Consider the following 18,959-nt stretch of genomic DNA (forward strand, 5'->3'; position numbering starts at 1 on the left):
AGCAGATTTGTGACCTTTAGGGTCTTTAGACATTTTTGCTACACCAATTTGTAAATTAAGGAATTGTTTCCTTGCTGCTCTGTCCTCAGCCTTATCATTTTCATCTTGCTTAGTCCAATTCTGCATGTGGTGGATAAGGTGCCTCTCCCAGGTAGCACCGTCAGCTCCTGGTATATCAGGATTAGCATCCATCCTTTTTTTCACCACAGTTGGCATTGCGTCAAGTACGGCTCGTCTAAAAAACTGTCGGTGTTCCCCTTCTTTACTGGGGTGCACACCTGTAGCACGTGACCATTGCTCTTTAGCTTGGCTTATGAATACATAAGGTGACTCACCATCTTTCCACTGATAAGTGGGTGTGGCATTTTGACACGGAAGAGGAAAGAGACTGCGCATAGCAGTAGCTATGTCGTGAATGTATGGTGTTATTGGCAAGGTCTGAGGTTCAGCCATTAATCCTGCTTGTTGTTCCATATTTTGGCCATCTTGCGTGGAAACACAACGATACAAAATGCCTCTAAAATCTCCTACTGAGAGAGTGTATCCTGCTGTTAGTTTGTCTAACGTGTTAAGCCAAAGACTCCCACCTTCAGACACAGGTGGGAGTTTGTCAACAATGGCCTGCATGTCTGCAACAGCAAAAGGCTTATATTGGAATCTGCCGCTATTATCAGGAAAAAGTGGATATGCGTGTCCCTCCAGCTTTTTTTTTTAAGCGTGTGTTGTATGCATGTGGTTCATGTGGGTGTTGGTCAATGTAGCCTTCCATTGAGCCATTAACAGTTACAGGAGACCACAAAGTCTGGCTCTGTTGTGTGTTGTTCAAGAATGTCTGATGTGCACGTGAGAGACTGTCATCTACTGGCGGAGGGCATTTGTTTATGGCAACAAAATGGTCTGGCGTGTAAAGTGAGGAGTTTTGCATTGACTCATGCATTATCTGCTGTCTAGTAAGATTAGGCATATTCGTGAGGTTTTCCGCTGGGTGGCTGTTATTTTGGGGCTTAGGCACCAGAGGTGATTTACACTCAGGAGACAGCGTCAGTTTTGGGAGAGGGTTCAGTCTTAGAGGGGCTGTGTGAACACCGTCCTCGTTTGTCACAGGAGTAGGGGGTGGACCAGAGAGCTTTGTTTCTGTTTCGACCACCAGGGCTCCTCCTGTGACTGTCAAAAGTGGGTATAAAGACGCCTCCGGCCTTACGTCATAGGGCGGTGGCTTAGTCAAAGTCTGGGCGGGTCGTTTGAATTGTCTTGCGCATGCGCGACAGGCGAAAGACCAGTCAATCCATTTTTTCATGTTTATCTCAATTGTTTTCATTTCTTTAGCAGCTTTTCTTTTTTCCATGTAACTCCCGCTTACTCGCATTCCCTCTAGCTTCCTTTTCTCGTTCGTCAAACGCTTATATTCTCGAGCACATAAGTTCTGTAAGCCTTCTTTTAACCCGTTAGGTTCCTCGCCCTGTGCTCGAGTCATCTCCTTAACTACTTTACTTCGTTCCTTTTTGTCTCTCCCCGCGGACTCCATTGTTACCAAAAGCACATTCAATTGATCATTAAACGATAACCATTCATCACATTTTCCCCAGCCGTCATCACATTCTTGTCTGTCACACTCCTTGGCCATTGTGTCTATTTTTCCTTAATTTTAGCGCACACTAAAGTGTCGCCGGGACCTCACAACCAGGGAATCTTTATTGTATTTATTACAAATGGCCTCCAGCCGTGGAATTTATCATATGGTACAGAAGGGCCTCCTCCCGTACGATTCTTAATTTTAACGCACACGTTAATGCCGTAGGGAACTCGCAACCAGGGAGTATTTACTGTATTTTACAAATGGCCTCCAACCCACCCTTAATTTGTGTGCACATAAAGATGTCACATGGATCTTACAACCAGGGAGTATTTACTGTACCATATGATGGGCATCCAACCCGTTACTCTTTTAGGCGGCGACCAACTACCCACGGTGAGCCACACCCAACTATTAGTTCACTCGTCAATGAAACTGCCCGTCACGGTAATCGAGACACAATGACATGAGTTGACCACTTATTTACAATTTTAATGCAATGGCAGGCTTGGCAAAAATGCAATCAATCTATCAAAATCACCATTCTGTGTCTGGGGTACAAAGCAGTGTTTAACTTACAGACTTCTGGGCAGACTCCTAATGCAGATTTTATCTAAAAAGAAAGGTTCTACTTACCTTGAATTATGTTTTGGCCATGTGAGTCTGTCCAGAAGATTGCAAGAGAAGGTCCAATTGTCAGCGTGTCATCCCGGACGAGCCCCCAAATTGTTGCGTTTGACCAGATGTTCCTCCAAGTGGGATGTAAAGCGCTGGTCAGTCCCAAGTTCCTTAGACAACATATAAACTGACTCAAAGGTACCACCCAGCACAGAATAGTTATTTTGTAATTTTATTGTCAAATATTTGAGAATAGAGACCAGCCTCGAACAACACATACGAATGCGCAGCCCAAGTTGATCTGGCATTCCACAGGCAAAAGCAACTCTTTTCACACAAAGAAAGCCCCCATCTCCCCCCCCCCCCTCCTCTCAACACTGATAAGAAGAGAGACTTGGGGGTTGTGTTCACATTCCTGATGGTTTACGACCCTGCCTAAACAGGCAATCTGAAGACAAAGAGAAACTAGTAAAAGAGACAAGTTAAGGAAAAATATGAGCTGATTCAAACATGATTATGAATAAAGAAATAGCTCTTAAACATATGCATTATCCACAACAGCCTCTGAGACACCACGCTGAAAAAGATTTTCCCCTCAACATTGAGAAGACAGATTGGTCTGAACTGGCTGATTTCCGATGCATCCTTTTCTTTAGGTATTAGCACACCACCAGCCCTTCGCCAAGCCTTGGGTATTCCTTGCTTCTGCCACACTACCCTCATGAGTTTCCACAGAAAGCGTAGTACATCCGGTGCGTTCTTGTAGAGCTTATATGGTACTCCGTTAGGTCCCGGAGCCGATGCTGCTCTTGCTCGTCGGACTGTGTTCTTTACTTCTTTCCATTTCGGAGGGCTAGTGTCCAGATTGAATACAGGTGGTTGAATTGGCGGGATGTCAGGTGGGATGACTATATGCTCCTGCCTTTTTGAGTCGTGGTGAATCTTTTCCAGGTGTTGCTCCAGTTCCTGCTTTGATGTTTTCAAAGTTCCGCTTTTTTCCTTTGTGAAGAGGTCTTTGACAAACTTGAAGGGGTCTTTATAGAAACGAGTTCTTGTGTGTTCTTTCTTCTTGCGAAGCTTCCTCAAGTTTTCCGCTCTTCGCAAGGTTGCTAGCCGGCTCTTGATGTCTGCTTGGAGTAGCATGAGACCTACCCTCTCAGCGTCGTCTGCTTTTTTCCATAGCTTTCTTATCTGCCTCCTCTCTCTGATAAGCCTGTCGATCTCCTGCTGCCTCCTGGATTTAGCTGGCGGTGGTAGATTCTTCCCACTTTTCCCTTTGCTCACTCCAAAACGTTCTTCTCCGTAGTTGTAAATTATGTCGCCCATCCTTTCGATCTTTCCCTCTGCTGTGCCTGTTTGTTGCTCCAGGATTTCTGTTAGGTCCCTGTTGATTGTCTCCCAATCTTTCTTGTCAACAGATTTGGGCCACTTTACGCCAGGTTTGTGCCCTTTGATCTTTCTCTCCATTGGAGGTCTTTGTGGTTGTGTGGGCTCCTCCACCAGCATGTCTGTGCTTGTATTACCTTCTTCAGATACAGGGGTGCTGATGCTCTGCGAACTTTGGTTTGTGTCCCGTCGCTGTGCTTCACTCGACTGACTTGACTGATTACTTCGTAACAAGTATTGATCAATGCGAGGCCCTTGTCTCTGCTCTCTCAGGCACCTTTTCCTCCCTTGATGGATCTTTAAGCCCATCGTTGATGTTACTTTGTTCCAACCACAGATGCACACCTGAAGCTTGTGTCCCACTGCTGTTGTTGCTGTCTCGTGTGTTGTGCTCTCCTTGTTCATAGTGATTTCCGTTCCTAGGTCAGTAACCGTGTTGTCAGCCAATGAGCCATCTTGCGCCCCCGCTCTCGCAGGCTCTAGGGGTATTTTCCTTTGTTTACTTTTCGTAGCATTTTGCGGGTGTCTCCAATTAGCTGAATCAGCGTTGGGGACTGCCATCATGGGGAGCTAGCCCATGACAGCCCCAGTGGGGTCTGTTCCCTCCTGTCAGCTGTCTCTCCAAGCTGTCACATGGACTTTCCCATGTTGTCAGCTGTCCTTTCACAGCCGTCACTGGACGTGTCCAGACGATCAGAATAAAAAAACACAGGACGAGATGTTGAACAGTCCCTTGTGCCAAATGTGGAGAGTACTCACTCGAGATGTCCTTGTTGTTGAGAGTGGTAGACAGACAACGTGGGGGTGTGGGGGGTGGGGTGTTCTTGTGAGTTGTATGGGATATGAGACTTGGTCAGGGTTAAATTCCAGGACAATTGGACAAGCGACACATCTTCAGTAGTGTGCCCTTGCATCATTGGGTGTTTCGGCCTTCAAACACTATACACCCTCCACAAAGGTGGCCCGCCGAAGGATGATCAGTCCTCAGCTTGTGTCCCGTGCTCAACTGTTCCTGAAATTCACTCTGTTATACTGCTGTTTTTGGGGCCCAACCGGGGTCCTTCCGCTTGAGCCAAATCCACTGGCTGCTTCTTTCGGCTGCCAGTACATACACATAATGTGTCATGAGACATGCAAAACTAAATTATATACAAGTAAAGGATATTAAATGAGCTCAAATATAGCTACAAATGAGGCATGATGATGCAATATGTACATGCAGCTAGCCTAAATAGCATGTTAGCATTGATTAGCTTGCAGTCATGCACCAAATATGCCTGATTAGCACTCCACACAAGTCATTAACATCAACAAAGACCACCTTTGTGCATTCACGCACAAAGGTGCTTTCCATAAAGGTCTTTGAGCTGCTCTTTCTCCGATCCCTCACCTAGGACCTGTTTGTCTTGGGAGACCCTACCAGGGGGCATAGAAGCCCCCGGACAACATAGCTTCTAAGATCCTTGGGTCACGCTAACTCCTCTACCACGATAAGGTGGCAGCTCAGAAAGTAGAGCATCGGAACATTCACACGCTGGCACAGGGGTTAGTGCATGTGCCTCACAATATGAAGGTCTTGAGTAGTCCTGAGTTCAATCCCGGGCTCGGGATCTTTGTGTGGAGTTTGCATGTTCTCCCCGTGACTGCGTGGGTTCCCTCCGGGTACTCCGGCTTCCTCCCACCTCCAAAGACATGCACCTGGGGATAGGTTGATTGGCAACACTAAATTGGCCCTAGGGTGTGAATGTTGTCTGTCTATCTGTGTTGGCCCTGTGATGATGTGGCGACTTGTCCAGGGTGTACCCCGCATTCCAGCGACCCCAAAAAGGGACAAGCGGTAGAAAATGAATGGATGGATGGATGTATGGAACATTCACACGCAATTCCCTCATCTAGTTTTTGTTTAAATATAATTTCTGTGAGATGACACCAACATTCCCAATGGTTAGAAATCCCACTGTTTACATTAAACATGCTTCACTGATGAGGGGATTTGGCGAGCGCCGTTTTGTCCTACTAATTTCGCCGGTCCTTGAACGCACCGTAGTGTGTTTACATGTACAACTTTCCCCGACGCTGCCACAGTAAGACGTGTTTTTTTGCCACTCCTTTTTTGTCTCATTTTGTCCAACAAACGTTTTAGGATGTGTGTGAATGCACAAAGGTGAGCTTTGTTGATGTTATTGACTTGTGCGGAGTGCTACTCAGGCATATTTGGACTGCAAGCTAATCGATGCTAACATGCTATTTAGGCTAGCTGTATGTACATATTGCATCATTATGTCTCGTTTGTCGTTTAATTTCCTTTACAAACGTTACCTAGCTTGCCAAAGATTGTAATAAATCCACTAGAAAATGCCACAAAGATGCAGCAGCATATAGACAAGTGCCCAATAATATATCATTATTGTAATTCCCCAATAATTCCCATATATTCCCATTATTATCCAACTTTGAATAATCAAAAAATGGTCAATATTTCCAAACTTCCCGTGGTAAATTTCCGGAAACTTTCCAGAAATTTGCCGGAAACTTTCCACCCCTTTGCAACCCCATCAGTGATGAAGAAAATAATAGCAAATGTGATGCGTTTTTAAAAATTAATGCGTTTTTGAAATTAATGAAATTACGTATTCATATTTAATAAGTTAATATGAAATATTATACATGTGCCTGTTACTACATTACAGATATACTTACATCATGTATATATAAAAAAATCAATGTGGGCGTTTGGGTGCTTTTTTAAGGGCTTTATAAGCGGAATGGAGCAGCTCGCATAGGCTCCATTGCAAGTGGACTTTTGAACGCATTTATTTACTATTTAGAACTAGAGATGTCCGATAATGGCTTTTTTTGCCAATATCCGATATTCCGATATTGTCCAACTCTTAATTACCGATTCCGATATCAACCGATACCGATATATACAGTCGTGGAATTAACACATTATTATGCCTAATTTTGTTGTGATGCCCCGCTGGATGCATTAAACAATGTAACAAGGTTTTACAAAATAAATCAACTCAAGTTATGGAAAAAAATGCCAACATGGCACTGCCGTATTTATTATTGAAGTCACAAAGTGTATTATTTTTTTTAACATGCCTCAAAACAGCAGCTTGGAATTTGGGACATGCTCTCCCTGAGAGAGCATGAGGAGGGTGGGTGGGGTAGGGGGTAGCAGGGATTGTATATTGTAGCATCCCGGAAGAGTTAGTGCTGCAAGGGGTTCTGGGTATTTGTTCTGTTGTGTTTATGTTGTGTTACGGTGCGGATGTTCTCCCGAAATGTGTTTGTCATTCTTGTTTGGTGTGGGTTCACAGTGTGGCGCATATTTGTAACAGTGTTAAAGTTGTTTAAATGGTCACCCTCAGTGTGACCTGTATGGCTGTTGACCAAGTATGCCTTGCATTCACTTGTGTGTGTGAAAAGCCGTAGATATTATGTGATTGGGCTGGCATGCAAAGGCAGGGCCTTTAAGGTTTATTGGCAGTCTGTAATTCTCCCTGGATCAGGGGTCAACAACCCAAAACGTTGAAGGAGCCATGTTGGACCAAAGATACAAAAAACTAATCTGTTTGGAGCTGCAAACATTTAAAAGCTGTTTATAAAAGTGTTATAATGAAGGCAACACATAATGTAAGTGTCTATATTAGCTATAATAGCCTACTATCAAAATGACTGTGTGTCGCAGGCTGATAGAAATGTTAAAATTTAATATTTATTCTACACATTTTTTAAGGTGAGATAACTCCTGGAAATGACTGGCTTTTAATGGCCAAAGGTATAGATGTGTGTGTTCAAGTTAAAGGAAACGGCAGGCTGTCTTCTTCTAATAGATTTATTACAATCTTTGGCATTTCCCTTGTGGATCATTAAAGTTTGTCTTAGTCTAAGCTAGGTAATGTTTGCTGTGGTCTGGAACAACATGGCATGCAGCCAATATTACATACAGATAATGTGTCATGAGACATGCAAATAAAACATTGTATTCAAAGAGGATAAAAGTAAAGGAAAGTAAATGAGCTCAAATATAGCTACAAATGAGGCATAATGATGCAATATGTACTTACAGCTAGCTTAAATAGCATGTTAGCATAGATTAGTCATGCACTGACCAAATATGCCTGATTAACACTCTGCACAAGTCAATAACATCAACAAAGCTCACCTTTGTGCATTCACACACAGCATAAAATGTTTGGTGGACAAAATGAGACAAAGGAGTGGAAGATGTACATGTAAACAGACTGCTGCGCCACAGTCCACACTATGGTGAGTTCAAGAACCGCCAAAATTAGTAGGACAAAACGTTGTTCACCAAATAGTGTCATCAGTGAAGCATTCATAAACATATTAAACAGTGGTAGTTCTAACAGGTTGTGTCATGTTTGTCCTCAAACAAAAAACATACTAAAACAAACAAAAAAATGCTCCCCCAATCTTTTTCCATTTTCAATCCTTTTTTTTTAAATGCTCCAAAGAGCCACCAGGGCGGCACTAAAGAGCTGCATCTAGAGCCGCGGGTTGCTGACCACCGCATTAGGCATTCATAGGGTTAACCTCTTTATTCCGTTTATTTTAAATCATGACTGAAGTTGATAAAGGGATGTGTGTGAAAATGCAGGAAAAATATGACATTAAAATATTTTTATGCACTTTTTTTTGTCTTTTAGTTACTTTCTTGGGCTAAAAGTGTCATGTCTGTGTTAATCATGTTTTTGTTTTGCTTGGGTTTTGGGCTCTTTTTTTAGTTCCTGGTTGCACTTCCTTGTTTGGTTTGGTTTCCATGGTCACCCATTAGTCTTCACCTGTCTTGTCACGCACCTGTTTCACATCCTCATGTCACGCACCTGTCTCACGTTTTCACTAATCATGTCACCAGTATTTAAGGCCATTGTTGCCAGGCAGTCGGCGTGGCGACATCACTCTGTTCACCCTCATGATCCATGCTGCTCTTCCTTTTGCCCCTCTTGTCATGTCAAGTAAGTTTTGTTATTGTTCATAGTTTTTTGCCTTTGTGCTAGTGTTTTGTTTTCATAGTCTGGTTTTGTAATTCCGCCATTGTGCGCGCCTTTTGTTTTCATAGTCAAGCTTTTTCCCTCCGCTGTGAGCGCTTTTTGTTTATCCCCTTTTGAGCCTTTTTTTGAGTTAATATATTAAACATGTCCTCACCTGCACGCCACGTTTGGTCCAATTCCTTTGCACCACGGGAGAACAAACCACGCCACAGACCAAGTCTTGACAGATGTCGCCAGCAGAAGAGTTCTCCCGCAAAATTGGACGAGGGAGCGTGGGAATTCCTGCACGCTATGGAAGCGGAAACACTGCGCTTTTCCCCCAGGGAGCGCAGGGGGATGATGTGGGGGCCCGGAGGCAAGCTGGTGCCGATCGGCACGTCACTCCCGCCCCGGAAACGTCGCCAAGGAAAGACTTCCGCGAGTGGACAGGATGCACCACTCCTGCGGGCTCCTCCCCCTCCGGGCGGAAATGAAAGTCAGCCAGCCTGGCAGCTCAAGGAGCACTCCACAGACCTGGAGATTTTTTTTCCAAATTCTTTACCGGTTCAATATAAGCCACCCAAATTCCATGCCCCGCCCACCAGGACTCAAGCCACGCCCAAGTCACAAATTTTTTTTTCACCCACAAAAGCCCAGGTGGGGGGGAAAGAAAGACTTTTTGGACAGTTTGGAGGGGAGGATTCTGCCCCCCTCCTGACCACCCTCCACCCACCCAAAGAAACGATTCCAGACCGCAGGGCGCGCGTCTGGTATCCGCTCCTTGAGGGGGGGCTAGGGCTGGGAATTGTTCAGTTGGGGTGGCTCAGCATCGTCACGCCAAGCCACAGCCTCCAGCACGACCACCACCACCAGTCTTTCATCACGCCAAGCCACAGCCACCAGCTCGGCCACCACCACCTGTCTTTCGACCTGCCAAGCCACAGCCAACAGCACGGCCGCCACCACCAGTCTTTCGACCTGCCAAGCCACAGCCTCCAGCTAGGCCACCTCCACCAGCTCCACGCCAAGCTCCACCACGCCAAGCGCCACCAGTCGCAGCTCCACGCCAAGCGCCACCAGTCGCAGCTCCACGACGCCAAGTGCCGCCAGTCGCAGCTCCACGACGCCAAGTGCCGCCAGTCGCAGCTCCACGACGCCAAGTGCCGCCAGTCGCAGCTCCACGACGCCCAGTGCCCCCAGTCGCAGCTCCACGACGCCCAGTGCCGCCAGTCGCAGCTCCACGACGCCCAGTGCCGCCAGTCGCAGCTCCACGACGCCCAGTGCCGCCAGTCGCAGCTCCACGACGCCAAGTGCCGCCAGTCGCAGCTCCACGACGCCAAGTGCCGCCAGTCGCAGCTGCACGACGCCAAGTGCCGCCAGTCGCAGCTCCACGACGCCAAGTGCCGCCAGTCGCAGCTCCACGACGCCCAGTGCCCCCAGTCGCAGCCCCACGACGCCAAGTGCCGCCAGTCGCAGCTCCACGACGCCAAGTGCAGCCAGTCGCAGCCCCACGACGCCAAGTGCCGCCAGTCGCAGCTCCACGACGCCAAGTGCAGCCAGTCGCAGCTCCACGACGCCCAGTGCCCCCAGTCGCAGCTCCACGACGCCCAGTGCCGCCAGTCGCAGCTCCACGACGCCCAGTGCCGCCAGTCGCAGCTCCACGACGCCCAGTGCCGCCAGTCGCAGCTCCACGACGCCCAGTGCCGCCAGTCGCAGCTCCACGACGCCCAGTGCCGCCAGTCGCAGCTCCACGCCAAGACCAAGACACACCATGCCAAGACCAAGACACACCATGCCAAGACCAAGTCCAAGACCCCCCATGCCAAGACCCATGCCAAGACCCATGCCAAGACCCATGCCAAGACCAACCATGCCAAGACCCATGCCAAGACCAACCATGCCAAGACCAAGTCCAAGACCAACCATGCCAAGACCAAGTCCAAGACCAACCATGCCAAGTCCAAGACCAACCATGCCAAGACCAACCATGGCCACGACAAGCTTCGCCACGCCAAGCTTCGCCGCCTGCTTCATCTGCTGCTTCTACGCCTGCCATGACGACGACGTCTTCTGTCTTCTCGTCGGCCACGGATATGGCCGCTGCCTGGTCGTCCGCCACGCCAAGTGCGCCCACGTCATCATCTGCCACGGATGTGGCCCTTCCCGGGTCGCCCACCTCGCCTGTGGCGGCGGCGAGTGGAACGCCGCCGCCACATGACTATGCCTCGGTGGATTCGGGGCCACTTGGCCTGGCGACCCACCGCCATGTCCCCCTCCCGCCCCCCCATGACTCTTGTTCATTTTTTTGTGTTGTGTAAGGGGGGGGGGGCTCTGTCATGTCTGTGTTAATCATGTTTTTGTTTTGCTTGGGTTTTGGGCTCTTTTTTTAGTTCCTGGTTGCACTTCCTTGTTTGGTTTGGTTTCCATGGTCACCCATTAGTTTTCACCTGTCTTGTCACGCACCTGTTTCACATCCTCATGTCACGCACCTGTCTCACGTTTTCACTAATCATGTCACCAGTATTTAAGGCCATTGTTGCCAGGCAGTCGGCGTGGCGACATCACTCTGTTCACCCTCATGATCCATGCTGCTCTTCCTTTTGCCCCTCTTGTCATGTCAAGTAAGTTTTGTTATTGTTCATAGTTTTTTGCCTTTGTGCTAGTGTTTTGTTTTCATAGTCTAGTTTTGTACTTCCGCCATTGTGCGCGCCTTTTGTTTTCATAGTCAAGTTTTTTTCCCTCCGCTTTGAGCGCTTTTTGTTTATCCCCTTTTGAGCCTTTTTTTGAGTTAATATATTAAACATGTCCTCACCTGCACGCCACGTTTGGTCCAATTCCTTTGCACCACGGGAGAACAAACCACGCCACAGACCAAGTCTTGACAAAAAGTAATTATCGGTGTATCCTAGATGTATGTATTTGAAAAGTATTTGAAATGAAATATTAAAATTAAACATGGAAAAAAACCCTGTTAGAAAAAAACAATCTAAAACAGGGATTCTTAACCTTTTTGACACAGGGGCCCAACTTTTCCACGACAGAGGGGCCGTGGCAGCCCATACGTACCACAGCTGAGAAAGATTTATTTTTTTGAGCTTGCAGCCCTATGGTTAAACGATCTAGACCACGAATCCTGAGAAAATGTGATTCAAGCAATAAAAAATTGTTTCTCGCATAACTCCTAAACCAAACATGCAATATGTCTAATAACGCCTGTATTAATGTACATTTGTGAGTTTTACTAGAAACATGTGCTTTTGTAAGGTTTGCAAACACAAAAATGTGTTTTTTTTACTCAATATGCCAGTAATGTTCTTAGAATCCTGACAAAATGTGTTTGATGCAATAAAAAATGGTTTCAAGCGTAATTCCTAAACCAAACATGCAATATGTCTAATAATACCTGTATTAATCTATATTGGTGAGTTTTACTAGAAACATGTGCTTTTGTAAGGTTTGCAAACACAAAAATGTTTTTTTTACTCAATATGACAGTAATGTTCTTAGAATCCTGACAAAATGTGTTAGAAGCAATAATAAAAGGTTTCAAGCATAAACCAAACATGCAATATGTCTAATAATGCCTGTATTAATGTATATTTGTGAGGTTTACTAGAAACATGTGCTTTTGTAAGGTTTGCCAACACAAAAATTTGTTTTTTACTCAATATGACAGTAATGTTCTTAGAATCCTGACAAAATGTGTTTGATGCAATAAAAAATGGTTTCAAGCATAAACCAAACATGCAATATGTCTAATAATGCCTGTATTAATCTATATTTGTGAGTTTTTACTAGAAACATGCTTTTGTAATGTTTGCAAACACAAAAATTTGTTTTTTACTCAATATGACAGTAATATGACAGGAGATTGCAAAAAAGCTGCTGCCTGACCGGGGCTCAGAAAATCTGCAGAGACTCCTCCCACCCCCACCGAGGACTGTTTTCACTGCTGGACTCTAGAAAGAGGTTCCGCAGCCTCCGAAGCAGAACCTACAGGTTCTGTAACAGCTTCTTCCCTCAGGCCGTAAGACTCTTGAACGCATCATAATAATCCCCTCAATTCCCCCCAAAAATGGATTAACTGGCTGGAATATAAAGACAATATAACATACACCCATAAACCTGGATGTATATGCAAAAGTGCAATATATTTATCTGTACAGTAACCTATTTATTTATATAAGGGCTGCAACTAACGATTAATTTGATAATCGATTAATCTGTCGATTATTACTTTGATTAATCGATTAATAATCAGATAAAAGAGACAAACCACATTTCTATTCTTTCCAGTATTTTATTGGAAAAAAACCAGCATACTGGCACCATACTTATTTTGATTATTGTTTCTCAGCTGTTTGTACATGTTGCAGTTTATACACTACCGTTCAAAAGTTTGGGGTCACATTGAAATGTCCTTATTTTTGAAGGAAAAGCACTGTACTTTTCAATGAAGATAACTTTAAACTAGTCTTAACTTTAAAGAAATACGCTCTACACATTGCTAATGTGGTAAATGACTATTCTAGCTGCAAATGTCTGGTTTTTGGTGCAATATCTACATAGGTGTATAGAGGCCCATTTCCAGCAACTATCACTCCAGTGTTCTAATGGTACAATGTGTTTGCTCTTTGGCTCAGAAGGCTAATTGATGATTAGAAAACCCTTGTGCAATCATGTTAACACATCTGAAAACAGTTTAGCTCGTTACAGAAGCTTCAAAACTGACCTTCCTTTGAGCAGATTGAGTTTCTGGAGCATCACATTTGTGGGGTCAATTAAACGCTCAAAATGGCTAGAAAAAGAGAACTTTCATCTGAAACTCGACAGTCTATTCTTGTTCTTAGAAATGAAGGTTATTCCACAAAATTGTTTGGGTGACCCCAAACTTTTGAACAGTAGTATATATATATATATATATATATATTGTCTTTTTTTTCCGTTTTGACACTTAACATTGTCACGTTATCGATGGGAAAATGCATTTTTAGACAATATGATTTGCCTGAGTGGCTAGGAAACACCAAGAGTAACAAGCGGTAGAAAATGGATTAGAAAGGAAAGATTTCAAAAAAGCGGTTATTCATCCTCTGCTCAAAAGACCTAACCTCGATCCTGACCTCATGGTAAACTACCGACCGGTCTCCCACCTTCCGTTTATTTCCAAAATTCTCGAAAAAATTGTTGCACAGCAGCTAAATGAACACTTAGTGACTAACAATCTCTCAAATCACTCTACGGAGACAGCCCTCGCAAAAATGACTAATGATCTATTGCTAACGATGGATTCTGATGCGTCATCTATGTTGCTGCTTCTTGATCTTAGCGCCGCTTTCGATACCGTCGATCATAATATTTTATTAGAGCGTATCAAAACACGTATTGGTATGTCAGACTTAGCCTTGTCTTGGTTTAACTCTTATCTTACTGACAGGATGCAGTGCGTCTCCCATAACAATGTGACCTCGGACTATGTCAAGGTAATGTGCGGAGTTCCCCAGGGTTCGGTTCTTGGCCCTGCACTCTTTAGTATTTACATGCTGCCGCTGGGTGACATCATACGCAAATACGGTGTTAGCTTTCACTGTTATGCTGATGACACTCAACTCTACATGCCCCTAAAGCTGACCAACACGCCGGACTGTAGTCAGCTGGAGGCGTGTCTTAATGAAATTAAACAATGGATGTCCGCTAACTTTTTGCAACTCAACGCTAAGAAAACGGAAATGCTGATTATCGGTCCTGCTCAACACCGACATCTATTTAATAATACCACCTTAACATTTGACAACCAAACAATTAAACAAGGCGACTCGGTAAAGAATCTGGGTATTATCTTCGACCCAACTCTCTCGTTTGAGTCACACATTAAGAGTGTTACTAAAACGGCCTTCTTTCATCTCCGTAATATCGCTAAAATTCGTTCCATCTTGTCCACTAGCGACGCTGAGATCATTATTCATGCGTTCGTTACGTCTCGTCTCGATTACTGTAACGTATTATTTTCGGGTCTCCCTATGTCTAGCATTAAAAGATTACAGTTGGTACAAAATGCGGCTGCAAGGCTTTTGACAAAAACAAGAAAGTTTGATCATATTACGCCTATACTGGCTCACCTGCACTGGCTTCCTGTGCACTTAAGATGCGACTTTAAGGTTTTACTACTTACGTATAAAATACTACACGGTTTAGCTCCAGCCTCTCTCGCCGATTGTATTGTACCATATGTCCCGACAAGAAATCTGCGTTCAAAGAACTCCGGCTTATTAGTGATTCCCAGAGCCAAAAAAAAGTCTGCGGGCTATAGAGCGTTTTCTATTCGGGCTCCAGTACTCTGGAATGCCCTCCCGGTAACAGTTAGAGATGCTACCTCAGTAGAAGCATTTAAGTCCCATCTTAAAACTCATTTGTATAATCTAGCCTTTAAATAGACCCCCCTTTTTTAGACCAGTTGATCTGCCGTTTCTTTTCTTCTCTCCTCTTCTCCCCTGTCCCTTGCGAGGGGGAGTTGCATAGGTCCGGTGGCCATGGATGAAGTGCTGGCTGTCCAGAGTCGGGACCCCGGGTGGACCACTAGCCTGTGCATCGGTTGGGGACATCTCTGCGCTGCTGACCCGTCTCCGCTCGGGATGGTTTCTTGTTGACCCCGATGTGGACTGGACTCCCGCTGATGTGTTGGATCCACTGTGGACTGGACTTTCACAATGTTATGTCAGACCCACTCGACATCCGTTGCTTTCGGTCTCCCCTAGAGGGGGGGGGGGGGGTTACCCACATATGCGGTCCTCTCCAAGGTTTCTCATAGTCATTCACCGACGTCCCACTGGGGTGAGTTTTTCCTTGCCCGTATGTGGGCTCTGTACCGAGGATGTCGTTGTGGCTTGTACAGCCCTTTGAGACACTTGTGATTTAGGGCTATATAAATAAACATTGATTGATTGATTGATTGATTTAAAAAAAAATTTAACTTGGGACTTCCCGTGGGCCGGATTTTGGATGCTGGGGGGCCTGATCCGGCCCGCGGGCCGTAGTTTGGGGACCCCTGACATTAAGGCTTGTAAAGCCTATTTTTTAACCAAACTCAATAATTCCATTTTGTTTACCTCAATAATGAAAACATTAACATTTTATAAGACTTCTTACATATGTGAAAAACTATCTTTGTGAGGAAAAAAAACAATTTTTTTATACAATGTTTAACTAGAAAGCAGCATAGACAAGTATTGTCTACCTGTGTGTGTACATGAGTGTGTGCGTGCAGGTGTGTTGATTACGATTACTGACGCCGTTCACCTGTGAGCTGCAATTAAGGGCTGTATAAAACATGTGTGTAGACCCCGATGAGGCAGTCAGCCCTTCACTTCACTTCAGAGTTGGTGGCATTTCTGGTCTTCTAGTGCCAAGCTCTGCTAGTGATTGGAGTTCTGTGACTTGCTTTTTTTTTTTTTTTGTCTGTGTGGCTTCGCTCCCACTGACTGCAGGATGAGGAGTCTTGGGAACATGTGAGTATATTTGGTTTTTGTGTTTTTGCCTTGCCATGTTTTCCCTTTCTAATGTGTGTGTTTCCAGTTTGATATGGAGCCTTCTGGCCGCAGTGTTTCAGACTGACGCTTGGCCTAATTTGAAAGTCAATTCTGAGTCACGTAAGTAGTTCTATTTTTTTTTTAGTACGTTAGTTCTGTTGCTTTGGTTGACCAAGGTTTCTTTCTTTACCAGGCAAAGGATTGAAGTCTGAGTGCTTGGATAACGTGATGAGACTAACACTGGATGAGGCCCTTGCTGTGGGCAACCAACTTGAAGTAGAGGCCATCAGTGAGTGTTTTAACTCCTTATTGTTAATTTTATACTCAATCTGACCTTTTTTGGGGGGAAACTCACTTGTGGTTCCAGATGGCACACGGCACATTGTGCTAACACCCCCCTTGGCTTCTCAATGTGGATACAGCATGGAGTCTGACCCTTGGGGTAACACCAGAATCTACACCTCGCTGATGGGCTGCTATGTGAACAACAAAGTATGTCATTTGGGTTAATATTAGTTTTCCTGCTAAATTCAACTTAAAACATGCACACATTAGACCAGCCTTTTAACATACTTGCAGTACTGCACTATTTTGCATGTTTACACCTGGGCTTGTAAAATGGAGGCCCATAGATGACCTGTGAAATTCAGCTCAACTCCCAAATCTTGACTAGCACTTTGCAGTCTGCTTAAATGACAACTTTGTTTAGCAAACTTGTATTGCTTGCAACTAAAGCCTTCGATTGGCATGCTGAACAAAATGGTCTAGATAATGTTAAAGCTTTGTGGCACCAATTTGGTGTTTAATATTACTTGTAACATGCTACATCTGTAGCGCTGACACTTGCAGGGGCGTCACTAGCTTTTAAGGACAGGGGGGGCTTAGCCCCCAGGAGATGCACAGGATGCGAGCGAACGTAGCGCACAAAACTTCACAAATGGCTAACAAAGACTTAGAAATTATTCATTATTATTTCAGTGGGTTTATTTTCAATGTGTGTTCAGTACAACAACAAACATGGGTTTGCACAGTGACATTTTGTTTACAGTATCAACAAGAAATAGGGCACGTCCGACCAGTAGGAGGCCACGGGGCAGACCCAGGACACGTTGGGAAGACTATGTCTCCCGGCTGGCCTGGGAACGCCTCGGGATCCCCCGGGAAGAGCTGGACGAAGTGGCTGGGGAGAGGGAAGTCTGGGCTTCCCTGCTTAGGCTGCTGCCCCCGTGACCCGACCTCGGATAAGCAAAAGAAGATGGATGGATGGAACAAGAAACAATGACTTGCATGATCCTTCAAGATGCAATGAAAGTCATGGCATTAGCTTCTATGTTATTCATTCACAACATAGAGGCTAATGCCACCACTTTTGCTCACAATATTTTATTATATTCACAATTGTTTGTTCCCAAATATTTTGAAGTTGCACAGATTACATTTTGGGCACATATGTGACTAAAATGGTTGTAAATTCAAGCCCTGGAAATATTACTTAATTACTTGAATTAAAGTAATATCGGGATAATTTGGCATATATATATATTTTTTTTTTAAATTTTATTTGTTTTTATATATAAATTAATTTATATATTTGTAATCTACTTTACATTTGATTCCAAATCTCAAAGTGCTACAGAATTACAACCATTGGCATTGTTAGGCCTATTTTGGCGTTGTAATAAAAAATGGCTTATCGATAAGCCATTTGTTTTGAGATATATATATATATATATATATATATATATATATATATATATATATATATATATAAAATGTCCTTACATAACATCACCAGAATGATTGACAATTAGGAGGACCAATAGTCAACATGATCCACCCAGAAATAAATAAAACAAATGGCTTATTGATAAGCCATTTAAAAAAAAAAAAAAAAAAAAAAGTTTTAATATTTATTTATATGTATCATTATTCTCCTACTCGCCTTTCCAGTAGAGGCCTCTCACTTTCTGTGCTCCTCTGCCCTGACTCCTACAAGTCAATAGGGGTTGTGGAGTGATTATTTATTATCTACTGATGATAGTCATACGTGAATGAGCTCAGCTCCTGTTCTCCTCCATGTGTAAAGTGAGAAACACAGCTGATGCTGCAGAAGGAAGTAACTCCAAAGATAGCAAATGGTAAAGAGTGCATATTTAACTTTATAAATAACCGGGACCTTTATGATGCATTTCAGGCTAACTAAGTAGCAGCATTGTTTTAGAGCGGGAATGTAGCTTTTTGTCAAACACAGACCTGGTGTAAAGTGGAGCTAATACATTTTACTACAAGCAGTGATTAATACTTACTTTCTTGAAAGTTTGTCCATTTTGCATCCGTTCACCTTCTTCTGCAGTGCTGTGTGCTAATGTGCTTCGTACACCTGCAGGACCGCAAGGTCGTAGAGAAAATGCGGACTGGATTTTGAGTGATGTGGGCATTTTCTATATGAACAAGTGGAATGGATTGGATACTGACTCACTAAATGGGCTCTCTACCGTATGCTATGAAGTGAGGGGAAACTGAGTGAATGACAGGTTATATGATTATTTATTTAGACTCATATTCAGGCCACTTTATAATGAATATTTCGGCATGTTTGTAAAAAAAAAAAAAAAAATCCCAAATATTTAGGGGGTTTAAGAATACTTAAAGGGGGGGCTTGAGCCCCCCTAAAATAGGCCTAACGACGCCAATGGCTGACAGCCTAGTGAGTATTTTAAAGCGGTCGTCCCTCGCCACACTGCAAAAAGTCAGTGTTCAAAAACAAGAAAAAATAAAAAAGCAAAAATTTGGGGTATTTTATTTGACCTAAGCAAAATTATCTGCCAATTGAACAAGAAAATTCGGCTTGTC

At 44.1% G+C, this 18,959-nt stretch overlaps 1 protein-coding gene across 1 annotated transcript in view; it reads left to right on the top strand.

Moving 5' to 3' along the window:
• LOC133640361 (uncharacterized) overlaps window positions 1-18,959 on the top strand; it is an 83,788-nt gene that overhangs the window by 21,125 nt on the left and 43,704 nt on the right. The window contains exons 3-4 of the mRNA XM_062033733.1: window positions 16,300-16,395; window positions 16,474-16,598. Of these exons, the coding sequence (XP_061889717.1) occupies window positions 16,300-16,395; window positions 16,474-16,598 (221 nt within the window). The remainder of the gene's footprint in view (window positions 1-16,299; window positions 16,396-16,473; window positions 16,599-18,959) is intronic.

The sequence above is a fragment of the Entelurus aequoreus genome, linkage group LG23 (genome assembly GCF_033978785.1).
Source record: "Entelurus aequoreus isolate RoL-2023_Sb linkage group LG23, RoL_Eaeq_v1.1, whole genome shotgun sequence".
In the NCBI taxonomy this organism is placed as follows: Eukaryota; Metazoa; Chordata; class Actinopteri; order Syngnathiformes; family Syngnathidae; genus Entelurus; species Entelurus aequoreus.